Raw genomic sequence first — 24767 nt, 5'->3', positions numbered from 1 at the left:
CAGAGCAGCTAGTCCTTTTGCATCCAGTTATGTAAAAAAAAAAACATTTTTTTGGCTGAAAAAGCATCTATAAAACAGCCCTGTGTGTCCAAAATGCTCTAAAACAAATTAAATGAACTCCTTGGGAAGCCCCATCCTACATTCCCTGCGTCCATTTTATGTTTTGTGTGGTATTTTAAAATTTTTATTAAGTTTATTCGTTTTGTTTTTTTCCACGCGAGGCAGGCTCGGCGGGGCGCAGCTAGGCCGCGGGTTGCCAGGGGCAACGCCGACGCGCTCTTCTTCCGTCATCTCCGCGCCCCGCCTCCCTCCCTCCCTCCCTCCGCAGCGCTTGGCTCTTTCCTTTTTGTATTGATTCGAACGGGGCCAATGGGAGAGCGCGGGGGGCGGGGAGGAAAGTGACGCGGCGCGCCCGGTTTCCCGTGATGCCCCGCGCGTCGGGCTCTCAGAGAGACATAGAGAGAGACGCGGTGGGCGGAGCGGTGGGCGTGGCCTCGCGTCAGAGGTGGGCGGGGCCGAGGCCAGAAGAGAGCAAGACCGACGCCATATTGGAAGGCTCTGGATGAAGGCAGGTGAGAACCTGGGGGGGGGGCGGGTTCAATTAAGGGCCTCCCAGCCCCCCTTTCCCCCTCCCCCCCACTTTCAGGGGGGGGTTGGGAAGAGGAAACGCCCCCCCCAAATTTTCAGCAACAGAATGGGAAGGGGGGGGGAGAAAATAGCCTATTTTTAATGCAATTGGTTATGGGGGGTGCGCCCCCCCATGGAGGGAAGCTTGTTTTTAAATGGGGGGGTGGTGGTCTGTGTGTGGGGTGAGAAGCTTCAGAGGGAAGAGGGTGGGGGTGAATTAGAAGGCAGCCCCCCCTCTCCTTCAATGCTTTCCTGTAATGGGGGGGGGGGCTTTAAATCAGTGGGGAGAGGTGTTTCTTGGGGGGGGTCTATGGGGTGAGAAGCTTCAGAGGGAAGAGGGTGGGGGTGAATTAGAAGGCTGCCCCCCTCCCTCTGTGGGGTGAGAAGCTTCAGAGGGAAGAGAGTGGGGGGTGAATTAGAAGGCAGACCCCCCCTCTCCTTCAATGCTTTCCTGTAATTGGGGGGGGGGCTTTAAATCAGTGGGGAGGGGTGTTTTGGGGGGGTCTATGGGGTGAGAAGCTTAAGAGGGTGGGGGTGAATTAGAAGGCAGACCCCCTCCCTCTATGGGGTGAGAAGCTTCAGAGGGAAGAGAGTGGGGGGTGAATTAGAAGGCAGACCCCCCCTCTCCTTCAATGCTTTCCTGTAATTGGGGGGGGGCTTTAAATCAGTGGGGAGGGGTGTTTTGGGGGGGTCTATGGGGTGAGAAGCTTAAGAGGGTGGGGGTGAATTACAAGGCAGCCCCCCTCCCTCTATGGGGTGAGAAGCTTCAGAGGGAAGAGAGTGGGGGGTGAATTAGAAGGCAGACCCCCCCTCTCCTTCAATGCTTTCCTGTAATTGGGGGGGGCTTTAAACCAGTGGGGAGGGGTGTTATTTTTTGGGGGGGGGTCTATGGGGTGAGAAGCTTCAGAGGGAAGAGGGTGTGGGGGTGAATTACAAGGCAGCCCCTCTCCCTCTATGGGGTGATAAGCTTCAGAGGGAAGAGAGTGGGGGGGTGAATTAGAAGGCAGCCCCCCTCTCCTTCAATGCTTTCCTGTAATGGGGGGGCCTTTAAATCAGTGGAGAGGGGTGTTATTTTGGGGGGGTTGTCTATGGGGTGAGAAGCTTCAGAGGGAAGAGGGTGGGGGGTGAATTACAAGGCAGCCCCCCTCTCCTTCAGTGCTTTCCTGTAATTGGGGGGGTGCTTTAAATCAGTGGGGAGGGGTGTTTTTGGGGGGGGTGGTCTATGGGGTGAGAAGCTTCAGAGGGAAGAGAGTGGGGGGTGAATTACAAGCCAGCCCCCCCTCTCCTTCAATGCTTTCCTGTAATGGGGGGGGCTTTAAATCAGTGGGAAGGGGTGTTATTTTGGGGGGTTGTCTATGGGGTGAGAAGCTTCAGGGGGAAGAGGCTGGGGGGTTTGGGGTGTGCTTTAATACGGGGGGGGTGAATTACAAGGCAGCCCCCTCTCCCTCAATACTTTCCTGTAATGGGGGGGGCTTTAAATCACTGGGGAGGGGAGTTATTTTTTTGGGGGGTGCAGAGATGGGGGTGGGAATTTACATTTATTCCCTCCACCCCATTATCAGCTGCAGGGTTTGGGCTGTGCTTTTAATATGGAGGGGGGTGAATTACAAGGCAGCACCCTCTCCCTCAATATTTTCCTGTAATTGGGGGGGGGGGCTTTAAATCAGTGAGGAGGTTGTTATGTTTTTTGGGGGGTGCAGAGGTGGGGGTGGGAATTTCCATTTATTCTATCCACCTCTTTTCCAGCTGCAGGGTTTGGGGGTGTGATTTAATACGGGGGGCGCTATGTTATTGGGGGTGTCCCCTGGTGTGTGTGTGGTTTTTTTGGGGGGTTGGTAATTGGGTGAGGAGAAGGTTGATTGGAGTGGGGGGGGAGATGTCCGTGTGTCCCCCCCTCCGCCCCCGGTTTCTCATAGCAGAGTTGCATAGGGTGAGCCTGTGTTTTAATTGGGGTGCCGGGGGGGCTGTAATAAATTGGGGAGGCTGAACCTGTGCTTTAATTTGGGGGGGGGCTGTAATAAATTTTATTATTAATAATAATAATATAGAGGTGTCTTCCCGAGAGCGATGGAGGAACTAATTAGGTGAGTGGATGAGAAGGAAATGGGGGGGGGTGTCGATTGAAGGGCCCCTCCCTGCCTTTTCTGTCATGGGAAGGGTGGGGTGGAGCTGAGTCGGTGAGGAGAAGGTCTGGGAATTTTTGGGGGGAGGGGGGCAGATTTGAAGACCACTCAAATTTCCCAAACCAGGGATTGAGAGCCTGTGATTGAATACAATAGGAGAAGAGGTCTGTTATGGGGGGGGGACGACTCCCTGGAGAGATGGGGCAGCAATGGGGGGGGGCAATGGAGTCCTCCCCTCGCCCCTCCCTTTCATGTGACAGATAAGCTATTAATGGGGGGGGGGAGCCTTGCTTTAAAGCAATTGAGAGGAGTACTATTGAGGTATCTTTTGTACGGGGGGTGGAGGCAGGCTAGAGTTGGGGAGGCACACTTGGATAAACGGATGACGAAGTGGGGGGCAGGAAAACATTGCACCCCTTTCATATGGGGCTTCTTGTAAGGGGAGTGGGGGTTCTGTTATCACGGTCGCTCTTTGGTGGGAGACGACCTGATTGGGAATTCAGTGGGTTGGGTTTTTTTTGGGGGGGGTGCCCACTCCCCAATTTTATTTCTCTCCGTTAAAAGAGGGACTCGTATCTCCTTTTATCTGTTCTCCATTTTCCTCCCCTGTAACTGGGGGGGGGGGGCGCGAAGTCTGTGCTTTAAGGTAACAAAATACTAAGGCTTAGTATTGGGGGGGCTGTCTGCTGGAGGGAGGCAGGTGGGTCACCCAGTTGCATTAGCAAAGTGGGGGGTGTGTGTTCCTTTACTTTAACATAAAAGTGGTAGATCGGGGGGGGGGGAGAGACTTTATTGCAGCAGGCAGGTGTTTCATTTTGGGGGTGACTTCATAGGGAAGTTGGAAGTTCCCTTCCTTCCTATTAATTACCCCCCATCTATAGACCAGCGAACCTCCATTTCTTTCGTGGCGAGGGTCTGATCTGTGCCCCCCCCCGCAAAAAGGGGAATTGTGGGGTTCTGTGCTTTAATGCAATGGGAGGTTATATACAACGGATAGCAGCTGGAGGAGGGCCCAGTTAGGAAGTTGAGAGTGGGGGGCTGCTGTTGCTGCCCCCTTCCCATTTATTTCCCTCCCCATAGTCCATTTAAAGCGCCCCCCCCCGTGCCATTCATTGGGTTCAAAGTATTCCTGCCTCAGAGGATAAAGGTAAAGGGACCCCTCGCTTTACTGGCCGAGGGAGCCGGCGTACAGCTTCCGGGTCATGTGGCCAGCAGGACTAAGCTGCTTCTGGCGAACCAGAGCAGCGCACGGAAACGCCGTTTACCTTCCCGCCAGAGCGGTACCTATTTATCTACTTGTGCTGTTGTGCTTTCGAACTGCTAGGTTGGCAGGAGCAGGGACTGAGCAACGGGAGCTCACCCCGTCATGGGGATTTGAACCGCCAACCTTCTGATCAGCAAGTCCCAGGCTCTGTGGTTTAACCCACAGCGCCACCCGCGTCCCAGCTACAGAGGATAGGACCCCATAATTCCCCAGCCCAGGAAAATGCCCCCAGGGTATGGCCTTAGTGGAGGCTGAGGCAAGCCGCCATCTCCTCTATTTTCTGACTTTTACGATTTATTCTTTCTTTAGACCAGGCACGTCCAACAGGTAGATCACTGGACGTATGGGGTCAATCACTGGCTTCCCCAAGAAAGCTCAATGTTTTAGCCCTGTACCCCCAAAAACGGGGCTTTCCTCCTCCCTAAAAAAAGCTTAACAGCTTAGACCCGAACCCCCCAAAAGGGCATAGATCCCTGCCAGTTTTTAACTCTGTGAGTAGATCGCAGTCTCTTGGGAGTCTGCCACCTCTAAAAGAATCTTTATTTCCAGTAACCAGGTGCCAAAATGTGAGGCTGCTTGTTTCTTTGTTTTTATTGCATTGATATTCCATCTTTTGAGGAGCTGAAGGTCCCGTCCCCCCAATTTAACCCAAACAGCTACCCCCTCTGTAGACAGACAGGTAAGGACTGGCACAGGTTCACCTCCTGAGCTTCATGGCTAAGTGGGGAATTTGAACCCGGGCCTCCCCAGTTCCTAGTCCTACTCTAACCCTCTCCAATTAGGGCTGGGAAGATACCCCGAAAATTATAGAGAGCTTCAGTGTAGAAACTAGTTAGCTCGGTGGACCAGTGAGCTTGCTAGACTGTCTAAAGCTGCTTTCTGTTTAATTCAGCCCCCTTTGTTCAGGACCTTGTGGACTAGAAACTTGCTTCATCTCTAGGGGAATGACTGTAGTTTCTTAGGCGGAGCTCCCATTTATTCCCGTTCCATCCCGACCCGTGGTTTTGGGGTGTCCTGTAAGGAGTGCCTCAATTTTTTATTGCTGGAGTTGTTTCATTTTCCCTGCTACGAGGAGCCCTCCTCGCTTTTGAAAATGTGTGTTCGCAGCCGTGGTTGCTGGGGAGGAGCTGTAACTCGGAAGCAGAGCTTTGCCTGTGAAAAGGTCCCATTTTCCATCACTGGCCTCTCCAGTAGAGACTACTGCCATGCGCTCTATGTGGGGCTGCCTTTGAAGGTGACCCGGAAACTGCAACTAATCCAGAATGCGGCAGCTAGACGGGGGACTGGGAGCGGCCGCTGAGAACATATAACACTGGTCCTGAAAAACCTACATTGGCTCCCAGGACGTTTCTGAGCACAAATCAAAGGGTTGGTGCTGACCTTGAAAGCCCTAAATGGCCCAGTATCCCTGAAGGAGCGTCTCCATCCCCATCGTTCAGCCCGGACACTGGGGTCCATCTCCGAGGGCCTTCTGGTGGTTCCCTCCCTGCGAGAAGCAAGGTTGCAGGGAACCAGGCAGAGGGCCTTCTCGGTGGTGGCCCCCGCCCTGTGGAACGCCCTCCCGTCAGATGTCAAGGAAATAAACAACTATCTGACTTTTGGAAGGCATCTGAAGGCAGCCCTGTTTAGGGACGTTTTAAGTGTTTGGTGTTTTTAATATTCTGTCGGGAGCCGCCCAGAGTGGCTGGGGAAACCCAGCCAGATGGGTGGGGTAAAAATAATAAATGATGGTGATGAAACAGGAGAGCCGCTACCAGTCAGTGTACTGAGCTAGAGCATATTTAAGAGCGTGGTGCTGATGGTGCCACGGTTGCAGGTTCAATTCCCAAGTGCGAAAGCTGCATATTCCTGCATTGCAAAGAGTTAGACTGGAACATCCTCAGGGTTACCTTCCGACTCTACAATCCTAGGTCTCCCTTGGGAGGTTATGGACTCTCCTTCCTTGGAGGTTTTTGAGCAGACGTTGGGTGGCCATCTGTCATGGATGCTTTAGCTGAGATTCCTGCATTTCAAGGGGGGTTGGACTGGATGACCCCTGGGGGTCCCAAACTGCTGCCTTAATGTGCTCCTTCCTTTTTCCTCTCTCCCCCCCTCAGCACACCCTGGACCCCCTGCTCTCCATGAACATCAGGCCGTGAGGCTGTTATAAAGCACTTGACTTCCCCTCTCTCCTGACCCCCCCCCGCGCCCCTTGACCGCTTCCACCATGGATCAAGACTACGAAAGACGTCTTCTCCGCCAAATCAACATCCAGAATGAAAACATGATGCCTTGCGTAAGTCTTGCAAAACACTACTAAACCGTGTTGTTGTCGTTTAGTTGTGTCCGCCTCTTTGTGACCCCCTGGACCAGAGCACGCCAGGCCCTCCTGTCTTCCACTGCCTCCCGCAGTTTGGTCAAACTCATGCTGGTAGCTTCCAGAACACTGTCCCACCATCTCGTCCTCTGTCGTCCCCTTCTCCTTGTGCCCTCCATCTTTCCCAACATCAGGGGCTTTTCCAGGGAGTCTTCTCTTCTCCTGAGGTGGCCAAAGTCTTGGAGCCTCAGCTTCAGGATCTGTCCTTCCCGTGAGCACTCAGGGCTGATTTCCTTCCGAATGGAGAGGTTTGGTCTTCTTGCAGTCCAGGGGACTCTCAAGAGTCTCCTCCAGCACCAGAATTCAAAACACTAAACCGTAGGTTACGTAAAATGCAATCCTGATAACAAGACACACAACCTAACAGGCTGGTTTTGGGCTATGTAACGTCTGCTTCAAACACAATTCAACATATAATATATCGCAGTGTGTAATTCCATAGACCAAAACATCATATGCCATCAGAACACGTCCTGAGAAATCAAAGTCCAATGGATGGTCAGGAGATAAAGTCCATTCAGTTCCTAAATTGGCATAATGGCAGTAACCACGATATGGTATGTTTAAATTTAAAACGCTAGTAGTCATTAAGACTTCATTTAAATCATTTTTTGCCGAAAGATTCATTCTTGCTGGTATAAACTTAAGATTTACAGACCAGATGAAGGATTCGTTTTTGGAATGATAAATTTTTACAGTTTATATCAGAAATTAGTGATTTGGTTGTAATATTACACATACATAAGACAGATAATTATGAAATCATTGTGAGGTTTAATGAGTTAAGTTAAGTGTTTATATTTGGACAGCTTTTCTGCTGCACTTTATTGGCAGCAGAAATGTAATCATTTCCTTAACAACAATTTAAACTATTTAACTGAAACAATAACTTTATAGCATATGTATCCATGTTTGTTAATGGACGTGGTTAAACAATAAAAAACAACTGAGTTTCAGCACAGAAACAAAATCTTATTTCCTGATGAATGGCCTTTGTAACTTAAACAGAAAATCTTTAGAAAGATTTTTCCTTCCAAAAAAATCTGATTTTTGAAAAAAATCAATTTAAAACAAAAAAATCATTGATTTTTATCCACCCTGGGCGCCACAGAATGGAGGGAAAGAGGAAGAACCTACTAGTTTCTCAGAGGGCAGGTTATGGGTTAGAAAAGCAGTAAATCTAAAAGCTTAAAGAAACTCCGTTCCAAGTTGAAACGACAACGGTTTCTCTTCTGATGACGGGGGCGTGTTTCTCTGTTGCCTGATTTCTCGGCTTGGCACCCACAAATTGCAGGTTGCCGACATGAGGAGGACCCTGACGCCTTCAAATTCCCCCGTGTCGTCTCCCAGCAAGCACGGCGACAGGTTCATCCCATCCCGAGCCGGGGCAAATTGGAGCATCAGTTTCCACAGGATAAACGTGAGCGTCACAAGACAGCGCCCTTGGCTGGTTTTCTGGGGTTTTTTTTTTTTTTACAGTGATACCTTGGTTCTCAAACTTAATCTGTTCCAGATACTATCTTATTTATTTTATAGTACGGTACATTGATTGATTAGGGACACGGGTAGCGCTGTGGGTTAAACCACAGAGCCTAGGGCTTGCCGATCAGAAGGTCGGCGGTTCGAATCCCCGCAATGACGGGGTGAGCTACCGTTGCTCAGTCCCTGCTCCTGCCAACCTAGCAGTTCAAAAGCACGTCAAAGTGCAAGTAGATAAATAGGTACCGCTCCAGCGGGAAGGTAAACGGCGTTTCCGTGCGCTGCTCTGGTTCGCCAGAAACGGCTTAGTCCTGCTGGCCACATGACCCGGAAGCTGGACGCCGGCTCCCTCGGCCAGTAAAGCGAGATGAGCGCCGCAACCCCAGAAAAATGATTTGCACTATCAGACAAGCGCTCTTTTTCTACGCTTCGCAGGAAAACGAAAAGTCCCCGAGTCAAAACAGAAAAGCAAAGGACGCGACTTCAGACAATGGCAAAGGTATGAGATTATCACCCCTCTTTGATTGTTGGACTAAAATGGAACTTAAATAGAAAATTTTCAGAAAGATTTTTCCTCCAAAAGCATTTTATTTTAAAAATCCGATTCGGATCAAAAAAATCTGATTTGAATTTTTAAAAAATCCGATTTAAATAGAGAAAATCTGAATATTATTATTATTTAAAAAGCATTGATTTTTATTCACCCTGATTCTTTGCAATAGCGAATGCTTTTGTCGCGTAAACATATACCCTTGTGCCCAGATTATGGTGGTTTAAAAAGCCTCTTTAAGCAAGGAAAAGGCCTTGCATTTGTGTTTTTATTTTAATTTTAAACGAGGCTTGACTTCAAGGTCCCCCGCTTCTCTCAACCCCCCGCAGATGGCCTTGCGTACTCAGCCTTGCTAAAGAACGAGCTCTTGGGGGCTGGGATCGAGAAGGTGCAAGACCCGCAGACGGAAGACAGGAGGCTGCAGCCCTCCACGCCGGAAAAAAAGAGCCTTTTCACGGTATTTGTTTTTTTCATTTCGTCCACTGACTCTGAAGGGGCTCACCCTTCGGTCGAAAACACTCCCAGCCGGTCCGGTGTACAGTTCCGGACATGACCTGTAGCCTTATTGGAGTTCACCGATTGGGTCTGCGTTGCTCTGGGACAGGAGGAAGGAAGTCAAACGACACCGAGGTTGATTCCAAGAAAGAGTTTATTCTGCTCTCCGGATAGCAGAAGGCACTTGCGTGATCAAGTCCACAGCAAGTCCAAAGAAATGACAAGTTTCACGCAGTATATATATCCTCCAGGCACCCTCTCCCTCCTTCCCATATAAATCCATCCACGTCAGCCTATGTACGCAGGTTGACATCACATATGGTGACTGGGAGCGGCTGCCGAGACCGCATAACACCGGTCCCGAAAGACCTACATTGGCTCCCAGTACGTTTCCGAGCACAATTCAAAGTGCTGGTGTTGACCTTGAAAGCCCTAAACGGCCCAGTATCCCTGAAGGAGCGTCTCCACCCCCAGCCAGATGGGCAAGGTATTAATAATAATAATAATAATTATTATTATTATTATTATTATTATTATTATTATTATTATTTATTATTTATGCCCTGCCCATCTGGCTGGGTTTCCCCAGCCACTCTGGGCGGCTCCCAACAAAAGATTAAAAATACATCAAAACATCAGTCATTAAAAACTCCCCTAAACAGGGCTGCCTTCAGATGTCTTCTAAAAGTCAGATAGTTGTTTATTTCCTTGACATCTGATGGGGGGGCGTTCCACAGGGCAGGCGCCACCACCGAGAAGGCCCTCTGCCTGGTTCCCTGTAACCTCACTTCTCGCAGGGAGGGAACCGCCAGAAGGCCCTCGGGAGATGGACCCAGGTGTCCGGGCTGGAAGATGGGGGTGAAGACGCTCCTTCAGGTCTACTGGGCTGTTTAGGGCTTTCAAGGTCAGCGCCAACACTTTGAATTGTGCTCGGAAACGTACTGGGAGCCAATGTAGGTCTTTCAAGACCGGTGTTGTTGTTGTTGTTGTTGAACCCTTTGCTCATCACTCAAGGCCCTTCGTGGGCTGTTCAATGGAGGTGCGTAGGGTATCTACAGGGCCTTCTCAGTGGTGGCTCCCTGCTTGCAGACAGCCATCCCTGGAGAGGCGCGCCATGGTTGCCCTCCTATCTTTATAGGCGCCAGGCCCAAAAAAAGAAAATAAATTCCTTTTCCGCCAGGGTTTTGGAATTTAATAATCTCTGGTTCCCTTCTGTGGGTGCAATGCCTTAGCGCTGCCTGTTTAATAATATGGGTTTTTTATTCCTTTAGAACAGTTTGAGCTTTATGTTGGGTTTAATGTGTGTGCTGCCTTCTCGCCCGTCCAGTACTCCCTCACCACGAAACGCTCCAGCCCGGACGACGGCAACGAGGTCTCCCCCTATTCGCTCTCGCCCGTCAGCAACAAAAGGTTTGGGCTCCCTTTTTTAGCGAAGTGTTTTAGGAAACACAACAATATAGGGTGAAGGTTTTCCTGCAGGGGATGTTATAAGAAAAATACTCATTTTTCCTTAATGGGGTACCCAAGAGCCTGTATAGAGTCCTTAAGTAGGTTCCCTTTCTAATTGAGCTTTCCTAGGAACTATCCCAAGGGACGCGGGTGCCGCTGTGGGTTAAACCACAGAGCCTAGGGCTTGCTGATCAGAAGGTTGGCGGATCGAATCCCCGCAATGACGGGGTGAGCTCCCGTTGCTCGGTCCCTGCTCCTGCCAACCTAGCAGTTCGAAAGCACGTCAAAGTGCAAGTAGATAAATAGGTACCACTCCGGCGGGAAGGTAGACGGCGTTTCCGTGCGCTGCTCTGGTTCGCCAGAAGCGGCTTAGTCCTGCTGGCCACATGACTGTGGCTTAGCGGTATATATAGCACCAACTCTGCAGCCGCCCGGTTTGAAAGAGAGAATGATTTAGGCTGATTTGATTTAGATCGATTTGATTTAAATCAAATCCACCCTGTTTGGAGGGAATAATGACATTTTCTCCTTCTTCACGCCTCCTCCTTCTTCCTCTTCCCCAATTTCCCACGCGGCCGAAACAGCCAAAAGCTGCTACGGTCTCCTCGGAAGCCCACGAGGAAAATCTCCAAGATCCCATTCAAAGTATTGGATGCCCCGGAACTTCAGGACGACTTCTACCTAAACTTGGTTGACTGGTCGTCCCTTAACGTTCTCAGCGTCGGCCTCGGGACCTGTGTTTACCTGTGGAGTGCCTGTACCAGCCAGGTAAGGTCAAGCGTGTGTGTGTGTGTGTGTGTCCGTCCTTATTTTCTTACGTTATGAACAGGGCCGGATTTAGGTTTGCTGAGGCCCTAAGCTACTGAAGGTCATGGGGCCCTTTATATGTCCAGCTGTCCTTTGTCCACAACAAATTGTCACCATACAGTGGTGCCTCGCAAGACGAAATTAATCCGTTCCGCGAGTGTCTTTGTCTAGCGGTTTTTTCGTCTTGCGAAGCAACCCTATTAGCAGCTTAACGGATTAGCACTATTAGCGGTTTAGCAGCTATTAAAGGCTTAGCGGCTTAGCTGCTAAAAGGCTATTAAAGGCTTAGCGGCTTAGATAAAGGGGGGGAAAGCGAAAAAAAATCTCAAGACTCGCAAGACATTTTCGTCTTGCGAAGCAAGCCCATAGGGAAATTCGTCCTGCGAAGCAACTCAAAAACGGAAAACCCTTTCGCCTAGCGGGTTTTCCGTCTTGCGAGGCATTCGTCTTGCGGGGCACCACTGTATTGGATATATGCTATATGGTCATTTATGGACCTAATAGGTATCTCAAGCCACTTTTACATCACAAAATATGTATTTTATCAAAGTAATTGTTGAATTGTTGAAGCTGTTGGTGGGCCATTGCCCTGACCCAGCAGGCAGGTTCTTAAGTAAAATTAAACTCTTGTTATTATTATTACGGTCTTATGCTTCTTTGCTGGGGACAAGGCTGCTTGTGGGAAGCCCACGACGTCAACAGCCCCCTCCTCCTTTCCCTCCCAGTGCCCTCTCCTTTTCTCATTCTTTCTTCCCCGTCTCCCCTCTCCTCTTTCTCCCAAGGTGACCCGGCTGTGCGACCTCTCCGTGGAAGGCGATTCCGTCACCTCCGTCGGATGGTCTGAGCGGGTCAGTACTGTGCGTGTAAATAAAATAACTCCTGCGTCCAGTCACTCTTCCCTGTGTGGACTCTGCCGAAAGCAGACCTGGCAGGAGAGCAGAGCAGCAGCGGTCCTGCGTCCGTGTGAGGAAAAGGGATAAAATAAGTCCAGGGACAGTTCGTTTCCATCGGAAACTTCAGCTTTCCAAAGGCACGCTCGCAGCTTCTGCTCTTTCAAATCACACGACCGCTGTGCAACTTTGCTATCTGCTAATTGCTTTACGACCTGCAGAGGCGTGCAGGGGAAGCGTGTCGGACACTGAACTCTAGAGCAATAAATCTACCTAACAAGTACGCTGTCGGGTTTCCGCCGAAGCGCAGCGGTGGCGAATGGCGGGCAGGGCTGCGATGGCGAGGCTAGGCCAATTACTGCCATTGCCTTCCGTTAAGAGTTTGGGTGTAATCCTTGACACCTCCCTTTCCATGGAGGCGCAGCCGAGGCGACATTTTTCCACCTTCGCCGCATCAAGCAGTTGGTCCCTTACCTTTCCCGCCCTGCCCTGGCCACAGTGACCCATGTGACGGTCACCTGCAGGCTTGACTACTGTAATTCGCTCTACGCGGGGCTGCCCTTGAAGCTGTCCCAGAAACTCCAGCGGGTGCAGAATGCTGCAGCGAGGCTCCTCACGGGGTCTCTGCCATGGGAGCAGATTCACCCAGTGCTTTTCCAGCTGCACTGGCTCCCGGTGGAGTACAGGGTCAGATTTAAGGGTCCGCTTTTGACTTTTAAAGCCCTTCATGTCCTAGGACCCTTGTACCTACGGGACCGCCTCTCCTGGTATGCCCCACGGAGAGCCTCAAGGTCCATAAATAGCAACACCCTAGTGGTGCCGGGCCCTAAGGAAGTCAGATTAGCCTCAACCAGAGCCAGGGCCTTTTCAACACTGGCTCCGGCCTGGTGGAACATTCTGCCTCATGAGACCAGGGCCCTGCGGGATCTGATCTCTTTCCGCAGGGCCTGTAAGACAGAGTTGTTCCACCTGGCCTTTGGCTCAGAATCAGTTTGATTCCCTCCCCCTTTTTCTTTTCCTTTCTCCTCCTAGGATGAGACTGCTCCCTAATTGTTTTAATGTTGTATCTTAATCTTTTAAATTGTATTTTAATCAACTTGTTATTCTTGTTTGTTAGCCGCCCTGAGCCCGGTCTTGGCTGGGGAGGGCGGGGTATAAATAAAAAATTATTATTATTAGGAGGGATCCTTTGGCTCCGGGGCTGAATGTGGCCCTCCAAACCTTGCCACCCGGCTCTCGGAGGTTCTCACCCTTTGCATCCCTTCTCCCCGATTAGGGCAACTTGGTAGCAGTCGGGACCCATAAGGGCTTTGTACAGATCTGGGACGCCGGAGCCGGCAAGAAACTCTCCATGCTGGAAGGGCACACAGCCAGAGTAGGTAAGGAAATCCTCCGGAAAAACAATCTCTCAAAGGACCTGTTGATGGCATCTTACCATTGCACTGTGGAGAGTGTATTAACGTATGGTCTCTGTGTGCGGTTTGGGAGCTGCACGGCCAGGGGAAAAACAATGCCGTCCAGGGTTGTAAAGACTGCGGAGAGAATAATTGTGTGCACTCTTCCCACCTTGGATCAAATCTATGCTTCCAGGTGCCGTAAGAAAGCGGTAGAGATAGCGCAGGATAGTACACACCCCGGAAATGATCTCTTTCAGCTTCTGCCTTCTGGAAGAAGGTATATAGGGTTATAAAGGCCAGGACTAGCCGCCTGAGAAACAGTTTCTACGCAAAAGCAATTCTGGTTCTAAACGCAGCATAAGGGGTCTCTATAGTATAGTGTATTTTAAAATGGGGTTTCAGAGTTTTTAGGGGTTTTTGAATGTTTTATGTAGTTTTGTAGTAGTTTTATGTAGTTTTGTAGTAGTCTTGTAGTAGTTTTATGTAGTTTTTCAACTTCATTGTTCTGCATGGGACAATGACAATAAAGATATCGTATATCGAAAGTGGGGCAAGCAGAACGCGGAAACGGAACGCCGATTTCCTAAAAGCCCCGTGCGAAGCCCTGCAGAAATAAGAATATTAATAGCAACTTATTGCAGTGGCCCCTTGGTTCTCAAACGCCTTGGGACTCAAACAGCTTGGAACCTAAACACTGCAAACCCGGAAGTTAAGTGTCCCGGTTTGCGAACTATTTTCGGAAGACGAATGTGCTCCGTTTTGAGTGTTAATGGTTCCAATTTCAGTGTTACGCTGAGGTCTGTCTGTCTTTGCTATTTATTTTGCATATTACTACTACTACGATTATTATTATTATTATCAATGCTCCAGGTGCCCTGGCGTGGAACGCGGACCAACTCTCTTCCGGCAGCCGGGACCGGATGATCCTGCAGAGAGATATCCGGACGCCCCCCCTTCAGTCTGAGCGCCGCCTCCAAGGCCACAGGCAGGAGGTCTGCGGGCTCAAGTGGTCGACCGACCACCAGCTCCTCGCGTCCGGCGGGAACGACAACAAGGTAATAATAATAAATTTTATTTATACTCCGCCCTCCCCAGCCGAGACCGGGCTCAGGGCGGCTAACAACCAACAATAAAAACAAGTTGATTAAAATACAATTTGAAAGATTAAGATACAACATTAAAACAATTAGGGTGCAATCTCTTTGTAGGAGGAGAAAGGAAAAAGAAAGAGGGGGAGGGAATCAAACTGATTCTAAGCCAAAGGCCAGGCGGAACAACTCTGTCTTACAGGCCCTGCGGAAAGAGATCAGATCCTGCAGGGCCCTGGTCTCATGAGACAGAGCGTTCCACCAGGCCGGAGCCAGTGTTGAGAAGGCCCTGGCTCTGGTTGAGGCTAATCCACAGGGCGGGCGCCACCACTGAGAAGGCCCTCTGCCTGGTTCCCTGTAACCTCACTTCTTGCAAGGAGAGAACTGCCAGAAGGCCCTTGGAGCTGGACCTCAGTGTCCGGGCTGGACGATGGGGGTGGAGTTGCTCCTTCAGGGATACTGGGCTGTTTAGGGCTTTAAGGGTCAGTATCAACATTTTGAATTGTGCTCGGAAACGTCCAGGGAGCCCATGTAGGTCTTTCTGGTGTTATGTGGTTTCGGCGGCCGCTCCCAGTCCCCAATCTGGCTGCCGCATTCTGGATTAGTTGCAGTTTCCAGGTCACCTTCAAAGGTAGCCCCACGTAGAGCGCATGGCAGTAGTCCAAGCGGGAGATAACCAGAGCATGCACCCCTCTGGCCAGACAGTCCATGGGCAGGGAGGGTCTCATCCTGCGTACCAGATGGAGCTGCCCTGGACACAGAACTGACCTGCGCCTCCATGGACAGCTGTGGGTCCAAAATGACTCCCAGGCTGCACATCTGGTCCTTCGGGGGCACAGTGACCCCATTCAGGAGCAGGCAATAGTCCAAGCGGGAGATAACCAGAGCATGCACCACTCTGGCAAGACAGTCTGCAGGCAGGGAGGGTCTCAGACAAAACTCCATAGCTCTGGCACCCCCTGCCCGAAAAACGGGGCTCCCTCTCCCTCCCTCGCAGCTCCTCGTGTGGAACCACTCCAGCCTCAGCCCAGTCCAGCAGTACACAGAGCACCTTGCGGCCGTCAAGGCGATCGCCTGGTCCCCCCACCAGCACGGGCTGCTGGCTTCCGGCGGCGGGACGGCAGACCGCTGTATACGTTTCTGGAACACGCTGACCGGACAGCCTCTGCAGTGCATTGACACCGGGTCGCAAGTCTGCAACCTCGCCTGGTCCAAGCACGCCAACGAACTGGTAAGGGAGTCCTCGTTTCCTGTGTGCTTCCCCCTATACTTTGCCTGCCCGTCCCCTGGAGGGCTGGCACTTTATTTTCCTAGTTACTTTAAGGTAAAGGGACCCCTGACCATTAGGTCCAGTCGTGACCAACTCTGGGGTTGCGGCGCTCATCTCGCTTTATTGGCCGAGGGAGCCGGCGTACAGCTTCCGGGTCATGTGGCCAGCAGGACTAAGCCGCTTCTGGCGAACCAGAGCAGCACACAGAAATGCCGTTTACCTTCCCGCCGGAGCGGTACCTATTTATCTACTTGCACTGGTGTGCTTTCGAACTGCTAGGTTGGCAGGAGCAGGGACCGAGCAACGGGAGCTCACCCCGTCATCGCGGGGATTCGAACCGCCGACCTTCTGATCGGCAAGCCCTAGACTCTGTGGTTTAACCCACAGCGCTACCCGCGTCCCCCTAGTAACTTAGGCGGGTTTATTTGGCAGGCTGCTTTAGGGGTGCTCCAGCCCCATCAGGGGCAGGGGTAAAACTGCCTCTGCTTCCTCACCAGGGCTCGGCACAGGTTGTTCCTCCTCTGCTTTCCAACATCACAGTGTTAGCCTGGTAATATTCCTCTCTCCCTCCCTCTCTCTCTCTTTCTCTGTCTTCTTTTCTTCTTTGGCGATCCCTCGTAGCTGAGTAAGATTGTCTTCCAAAACAGGGTTTTAGCAGTGAGTCCATAAGTGACTATGGAGGCCAATTCTGGATCCACACGTCCTTCCACAGTGGGGACATAAGTTTCCGGGCGGGAGTTGAGGGTTTGCCAAGCGTGCCTTCCTCTTAGCATGTTTTTCCCTTGCGTCCTGAGTTCGAGTGTCTTCAAAGTCCGCGACACCTTTGGTCAAGGCTGTTCTCCAACTGGAGCGCTCGCAGGCCGGTGTTTCCCAGTTGTCGGTGTTTATACTACATTTTAGATTTGCCTTGAGAGAGTCTTTGAACCTCTTTTGTTGACCATCATCATTACGCTTTCCATTCTTAAGTTTGGAAGAGAGTAGTTGCTTTGGAAGACGATCATCGGGCATCCACACAACACGACCAGTCCAACGAAGTGGATGTTGAAGAATCATTGCTTTGACACTGGCCATCTTTGCTTCTTCCAGTACGCTGGCATTAGTTCGCCTGTCTTCCCAGGTGATGCGTAAAAATTTCCAGAGACACCGTTGATGGAATCTTTCGAAGAGTTGTTGACCCAACAGCATTATGCTTTCCATTTTTAAGTCCACATACTCATCCATCTCTCTCTCTCTCTCTCTCTCTCTCTCTAGGTGAGCACTCACGGATACTCTCAGAACCAAATCCTCGTCTGGAAATATCCATCCTTGACTCAAGTCGCAAAGCTAACCGGGCATTCTTACAGAGTCCTCTACCTGGTGAGTAACTGTCCCCCCCCCCCTCCAAAAATAAACCCCTCTCTGTGGAAGCCTTTTTGGCCTGTTGCTTATGCACGCATTGTTGTAGTTGTTCGCTGTTTTCTTCTTCCTTTGTTCTGGGGTATTTTGAATGCGAAAGCAGCTCCAAAATCTGAGGCAGACTGGGTAGCTTTTTTAGGGGGTGTCCATCCTTTGCAGCAAGCTCCCTCCTTCCCAGAAACATTCCCTCCCAGGGATCTGTTCCCAAAGCAAAGGGAAGGATTGAACCCTGATTAATAAGAATACACACAGAGGCTTGAACCAGCAAGACTCTGGGAAGGGTCCGTATAATAATCTCTGTCTCCACCCTTGGGCCCAGGTCGTTTTATTCACAAAAGAACTTTTGACAGAGTGTTCGTAACAACCAATCAGATTTCTTCTGAGCATTTCAAGAAACCCCACGTGGGGACAAAGTTAAACTACCAGAACTAATTAAGCACAGGGTAAACTGTGGGTTAAACCACAGAGCCTAGGGCTTGCCGATCAGAAGGTCGGCGGTTCGAATCCCCACGACGGGGTGAGCTCCCGTTGCTCGGTCCCTGCTCCTGCCAACCTAGCAGTTTGAAAGCATGCAAAGTGCCACTTGCGTCCCATACTCAGGAGGCTGTGATGCCCTCTATTCTTAAAGGTAAAGGGACCCCTGACCATTAGGTCCAGTCGTGGCCGACTCTGGGGTTGCGGCGCTCATCTCGCTTTACTGGCTGAGGGAGCCGGCGTCCAGCTTCCGGGTCATGTGGCCAGCAGGACTAAGCCGCTTCTGGTGAACCAGAGCAGCGCACGGAAACGCCGTTCACCTTCCCGCCGGAGCGGTACCTGTTTATCTACTTGCACTTTGAGGTGCTTTCGAACTGCTAGGTTGGCAGGAGCAGGGACCGAGCAACGGGAGCTCACCCCATCCATCGCGGGGATTCGAACCGCCGACCTTCTGATCAGCAAGTCCCAGGCTCTGTGGTTTAACCCTCAGCGCCACCCGCGTCCCATATGCAGGGATTTAGGGTATGCAAAATGAACCATGGAAAGAGAAGAAGGGAAGTCATTTATATTTTAAGGAAGTTTAAATGTGTATTCCAAATTGCAGTACACAAAATTTAATACATATATAGTGCTTTTTTTTCTTTGAAAAATGTTGAGGGGTACTCTCATTTCCCTACTGATATTGAAATAATAATAATAATAATAATAATAATAATAATAATAATAATAATAATAATAATAATAATAATAATTTATTTATACCCCGCCCATCTGGCTGGGCTTCCCCAGCCACTCTGGGCGGCTTCCAAAAGAATATTAAAATACTCTAATACATCAAACATTAAAAGCTTCCCGAAACAGGGCTGCCTTCAGATGTCTTCTAAAAGCCTGGTAGTTGTTGTTCTCTTTGACATCTGGTGGGAGGGCGTTCCACAGGGCGGGCGCCACCACCGAGAAGGCCCTCTGCCTGGTTCCCTGTAACTTGGCTTCTCGCAGTGAGGGAACCGCCAGAAGGCCCTCGGTGCTGGACCTCAGTGTCCGGGTAGAACGATGGGGGTGGAGACGCTCCTTGGCCCCTCAATGAGGCCAAGCTTAGATTCACAAAATGATTAGGGATATGCGTCTCTGCAGAAAAGCTTTAGGCAGAATCAGACCATTGTGCCCACCTGTCCCCGTATCATCTGCCCTGGCTGGCAATGGCTTTCCGGGGTTTCAGGCGGGGGGGGGCGCGTTCCCCAAAATCTAAAGTTAAGGTGTTAGTCCTCATGGGCTTGAATGGGGGAGAGCCTGATTTCCACGACGTGCTCTGCCGCTGACCCCGCTCCTTCCCTTCTGCAGGCAATGTCACCCGACGGAGAGGCCATCGTGACGGGCGCCGGAGATGAGACGCTGAGGTTTTGGAACGTCTTCAGCAAAACTCGCTCCACCAAGGTAAGGGAGACAAGGCCATCTATTACACCTTCGTGGACTGAGAAGAGGAGAAGGCTTTGTTTATTCAGCTACTTCGTGTTATTCAGTGGTGCCTCGCAAGAAGAAATTAATTCGTTCCACAAGTTTTGTCGTCTTACAGTCCTTCTTTATCAATTGGCCATTCGTATGAATTTGAACATTTTAAATGGCAACTGCCCTCCGGACGTGCCAGGTGAATTTACTCACTTGGGCACAACATCAAATAGTGTCCTAGACTATCTTCTAGTTTCAGATGACCTATTTTCAAACTGATTTTATCTCAAAGTAGATAATGTACATTCCAGTGTCGTCTTGCGATTTTTTTCGTCTTGCGAAGCACGGTGTCGGGAAAGTTTTGGAAAAGCTTCAAAAATCACCAAAGTCTTAAAAAACCTCAAAAAAGGCTACCACACCGCGTTCTATGAGTTGCTCCTCGAAGTCAAGTCGCAACTGTATTAACAGTGTTAAGAAAAAGGAAACAAACTTGCAAGACGTTTCCGTCCTGCGAAGCAAGCCCATAGGGAAAATCGTCTTGCGAAGCAGCTCAAAAAACAAACAACCCTTTCGTCTAGCGAATTTTCCGTCTTGCGAGGCATTCGTCTTGCGGGGCACCACTGTACAGCTATACAGCTCAAGCTAAGGCATTTTAGCTAATGAATCCTCAAAGCGAGATTTTTTGGAAGTTTGGGGGGGCCTAGTTGGGGTGACTACACAGTCAGTTTTGGGTAACCTGTCCCTTCAGATGAGCATCTTCTCGTCCCAAGCCCTTGGCCACGAGTCGCAGAGGGAACGCGGCAGGCCCGCTAACCATCCCTTCTCCTTCCTTTCAGGAGTCCGTGTCGGTCCTTAACCTCTTCACCAGGATACGGTAGAAAAGAAAAGAGGACCACGGAACAAGAGACTGTGCTTTGGGTGGAGAACCACTAAACTGGCCTGCATGGGACCTCGGGCTGTCATCTCGGGGTGGGGGGGGCAGGGAGGGAGTGGGGCCATGTGTCAAAAAAAGAAGAGGAGATATTCAGAGGTTTGGGAGGGGGGAAACCTCAAAAGATCCTTTATTAAATATCTGAGTGTGAATGTTATCGGATGTTATTTGTGGGGGAACCTCTGAACCAATAACTATAAGATGTATATTTTGCGGCCTGTTTTTCAAAAAGACAGGAATGAGGTTGTTTCAATCACTTGTCAGACGCAGCCGAAATGCCTGCTCGTTTTTCCTCCCCCCCCCTCCACTTTTCCCCCCTGTCTCTTTTGCTATGGGGCGGAACCAGCACTTGTGAGCTTGCGGGAAGAGACTAGTGCCTGTGATTTTAAAAAGCAACAAACACGGAGGCACGATTACCCCCTGCTCTTAAATTTCGCCCCCCCCCCTTGTGTGTCTGGGGTGCCCAGAAACAATGATGCCTGCCTACCCAAATCGCTGCTCGAGGGTGGCGGATGCAGTCTAGCAACGCATCCTCGCTTAAAAACAAAAAGGATTAAATCGCTTGCAAGATCACTTGTCTGGAAGAGGCATTCTGTCCTGAGAGCGGCGGGGGAAAGCCTCTTAAATCCAGAGCAGGGTGGAACTGGCAGCCGCCTCCAGCTGTTGCAAAAGCGGTCAGGAACGGTGGGAGCCGGGAAACCCGGGAACTTAAGAGGGAGGCTCGGCGAATCGCCATTCCCAGCTGCGTGCAACAGGTTGGTTCGTAGAAGAGGCGTCCTCTTTCTGAGAACGGGGAAGACCTCTTCTCGGGTCAGGGATGCGGGAAACATATTGGATTCCCGACTCCCAGTTGTTACGGGCGCCAGGAGCGCAGCCCCGCGAGGCTGAGCTTCTGGATCTCGGAGCGGTTTTTAAACCCCGGAATCCCGGCGGGAGTGCCGAGTGCGAATAGCGCAGAGCCGTCGATGGGCTGACTTCTGAGCAAGCGTCCCAGTGAAGAACCTCCTTTCTCTCGTCTTTTTCTCTCCCTCCATCTCTCTTGTCTGCCTCTGTTAAGGGAGTGCGCCATGTTGAGTTCGTGCGCCCTGCGGTTAGACAGCGATCTTGAGCTTCGCACCGCTCTTGCAGAGCGGTCGCTGTCGGGCTGTTCTGAAAAACTGGGGCGCCCGCCTTCAAACAAATACCCCGTGTGCGTTTGTGTGTCTGTGCATGTCTGTCGATTCGATTTGGCAAGAGGCGATTTACAACGAGCGAAGGCAGGGGGAGACCTTGCAAGTTCGGATTTTTCCCATGCAGCACTTTCGGGCTGCAAGTTGACGAAAGTTCTGAGAATTAATATTTGGGATAGCGCTTTTTCTCTACCCCCAAAACTCCCCTTCCTGCCGGCAAGAGGTAAAACGTGGTTACCTTTGTAAACAATACCTTGGGGGGAAATTCAGTGTATCTGGCATTAAAAGGACATGTGGATTTCAAAAGCGGCCTTCGCCCCCAGCGTGTGGTGTTTTTCGAAAGCTTTGCTGTGGGAACTGGGAAATTTTAAGGTGCTTATTCCCTTTCCCCCTCCCGCCTGCCCCCTCCTCAAATTCCTGGTGCTCCCCCTTGTAAGGCGGGGTGGGGAATGTTGCATATTCGCAGCCCAGCCTGTGGATTGCGTCTACCCATAGCTGTCAACTTACAGATTTGAAAATAAGGGACCAGCAGCCTCGAAAATAAGGGATCAGCAGCCAAAATAAGGGATTTTCCTAGCACAGGTATGTTCAACGTCTGAGCCCCTCCAAGCCAAAGGCAGAAAGCCCAGCCAGCAGCCAAACGAAGCCTCAAGCGGTGGTTCCCACAGCGCAGCAACCCGGCAAAGGGGACGCAGCAAGGAAAACCACCGTCACCTCTCCGCTGGGAAGCGCTGAGCAAAGGCGAGTCCCCAGGCAACGCAGCCGATTTGATCGGCACAAGGCATGCAAGCTCCACCGCCCAGTCGTTCTTAGACTCCTTATTGGGTGAGCAATGCAGCCAAGCAACACAGTTGGAACCTCCCTCCTCCCTGGCCGGCAGGGAGGGAGGGAGAGGAGCTGCTTCCTTTGAAACCCAGGAAATTTAAGGGACATCGTCAATAAGGGGCAGCAGCAGGACACGGCGCTGGGATAAGGGACTTTCCCGCCAAATAAGGGACGCTTGACAGCTATGCGCCTACCTGTGGCCTCTCTCCTAGGACAGAGATGTGATGTGGTAGGTGGGGCCAGTTGAAAAGTGGGAGGAGCCATGAATAGAATTTAAACCCTCTCCTCTATCTACCGCCCCCAGAACAAGAGTTCAAAGTTGCTTTCTGCCCTGGGAGGGTGGGGGAGCAAGGAGAACAAGGGGTTTGTGGCCCGGAGAAAGAGGGTGTAGCAGCGGTACCTTGGTTCTCAAACTTAATCCGTTCCAAAACTAAAGCGTTCCAAAACCAAGGGGCTGCTTTCCCCATAGAAAGCAATGCAAAATGGACTAATCCGTTCCAAACTTTTAAGAAACAACCCCTAAAACAGCAATTGAACCGGAATTTTACTATCTAACGAGACCATTGATCCATAGAATTAAAGCAATAATCAGTGTACTCTACAGTGGTACCTGGGGTTACATACGCTTCAGGTTACAGGCTCCGCTAACCCAGAAATAGTGCTTCAGGTTGAGAACTTTGCTTCAGGATGAGAACAGAAATCTTTCTCCGGCGGCGTGGTGACAGCAGGACGCCCCATTAGCTAAAGTGCTTGAGGTTAAGTATGGACCTCCGGAACGAATTAAGTACTTAACCCGAGGTACCACTGTACTGTAAAATAAATAAGACAGTATTCTAGATGATAGAAATCAAAATTATTATTTTTTTCTTCCCTGCACTGATGATAGTCATTGTTTGGATGGGGGGCTTTTATCCATTTCTGCAGTCACGCAATCAGTAGCTGAACTGGGTTCCAAATAGTCACAAAAGCAAAAAAGCCCGCAAAATAAATAGCAAAAACAAAAGTGCCAAACTTAATCCGTTCCGGAAGTCCGTTTGACTTCCGAAATGTTTGGAAACTGAGGCGCGGCTTCTGATTGGCGCAGGTGCCCCAAAAACAATAGCCAACAACCACAGCGGACGTTCAGCTTCCGGAAAACATTCAGAAACCGGGACACACGCTTCCGGGTTTTCGGCATTTGGGAACCAAGGCATTTGAGAACCAAGGCGTTTGAGAACCAAGGCACCACTGTACCTGTCAGTGATGCTCCTTTGGAGAGAAGTGGTCATAAGTACCAGCAATCCAGGGCGTGGGGATTGGATACTGCACCAGGAAGGCCATGATCCTGCAACTTTTCTCAGGTCCACTCAACGCGTCTTCGGAGAGCAAGTGGGAGCTAGGGGCTTGCCTAGCTGCACCTACAACGGCTCTTTTGATTTCCACCAAAGGAGAAGATGGAGACATCTCAAGTTCTGCCTTTCCGCTTCGTTTCACTTTGTTGCTGTGTCGGCATCTGTCCGTCTCAGGAGACAATGGAGTTCGCCTCCGGGGGTGAAGCCAAACTGCTGCGTGAGCGGCCCCAAAGTGATTTCCCCGAGGCGCAAGCTTGGGCCGTGTGTCGGGGGGTTCCTGGGCTGCTCAGACGACGAGACCCCCCCTTGGCCTCAAAGATGGGGTCCGAAGGAAAGCAGAGCAAGACATTTGGTACCAGCTTAGTTGCCGCCGGTGGCGCTGTGGGTTAAACCACAGAGCCTAGGACTTGCCGATCAGAAGGTCGGTGGTTCGAATCCCCGCAATGACGGGGTGAGCTCCCGTTGCTCGGTCCCTGCTCCTAGCAGTTCGAAAGCACGTCAAAGTGCAAGGAGATAAATAGGTACCACTCCGGTGGGAAGGTAAACGGCATTTCCGTGCGCTGCTCTGGTTCGCCAGAAGCGGCTTAGTCCTGCTGGCCAAATGACCTGGCTTCCTCGGCCAGTAAAGCAAGATGAGCGCTGCAACCCCAGAGTCGTCCGCAATTGGACCTAATGGTTAGGGGTCCTTTACCTTTACCTTACCTAGTTGCCAGAAAGAGGCGGACAAGGCACCATCCAACCGCCTTAGGGACTCCACTCCAGATTTCTGTCGGGCATGTTCCCCAGCCTTTTCCTTTCCCAGAAACGACCAAGTAATAATAATGAAATAATAATAATTTATTATTTATACCTTGCCCATCTTGCTGGGTTTCCCCAGCCACTCTGGGCGGCTCCCAACAGAATATTAAAAACACGACAAAACGTCAAACATTAAAAGCTTCCCTAAACAGGGCTGCCTTCGGATGTCTTCTAAAAGTCAGGTAGTTGTTTATTTCCTTGACATCTGACAGGAGGGTGTTCCACAGGGCGGGGGCCACCACCGAGAAGGCCCTCTGCCTGGTTCCCTGTAACCTCGCTTCTTGCAGGGAGGGAACCACCAGAAGGCCCTCAGGAGGAGGACCCCGGTGTCCGGGCTGGACGATGGGGGTGGAGATGCTCCTTCAGGTATACTGGGCCGTTTAGGGCTTTCAAGGTCAACACAAACCCTTTGAATTGTGCCCGAAAACGTCCTGGGAGCCAATGTAGGTCTTTCAGAACCGGTGTTCTATGGTCTCCACTCCCAGCCCCCAGTCTAGCTGCCGCATTCTGGATTAGTTGTAGTTTCCGGGTCACCTTCCAAGGCAGCCCCACGGAGAGCGCATGGCAGTAGTCCAAGCGGGAGATAACCAGAGCATGCACCACTCT

At 50.8% G+C, this 24767-nt stretch overlaps 1 protein-coding gene across 2 annotated transcripts; it reads left to right on the top strand.

The window, feature by feature from the left end:
• The first annotated feature begins 302 nt into the window (after window positions 1–302).
• Window positions 303–21516, top strand: FZR1 (fizzy and cell division cycle 20 related 1). Of its 2 annotated transcripts, none has more exons than XM_083483942.1 (14): window positions 303–572; window positions 6111–6289; window positions 7665–7790; window positions 8285–8348; window positions 8729–8856; window positions 10222–10304; window positions 10928–11111; window positions 11933–11998; window positions 13317–13419; window positions 14308–14492; window positions 15523–15756; window positions 17047–17151; window positions 19003–19095; window positions 19944–21516. In XM_083483942.1, exons 2-14 carry the CDS (start codon window positions 6221–6223, stop codon window positions 19983–19985), a joined length of 1482 nt encoding a protein of 493 aa, XP_083340068.1. In that variant the 5' UTR covers window positions 303–572; window positions 6111–6220; the 3' UTR covers window positions 19986–21516. The 2 variants fall into 2 exon arrangements, with proteins under 2 accessions (XP_083340068.1, XP_083340069.1); XM_083483943.1 differs by having other exon boundaries at window positions 490–568.
• The last annotated feature ends 3251 nt before the right edge of the window (window positions 21517–24767 follow it).

Source organism: Podarcis liolepis (assembly GCF_965112155.1).
Source record: "Podarcis liolepis genome assembly, chromosome: 18".
Classification (NCBI taxonomy): Eukaryota; Metazoa; Chordata; class Lepidosauria; order Squamata; family Lacertidae; genus Podarcis; species Podarcis liolepis.
The sequence above is the reverse complement of the archived record's forward strand: the minus strand, read 5'-3'. Positions and strand labels throughout refer to the sequence as shown.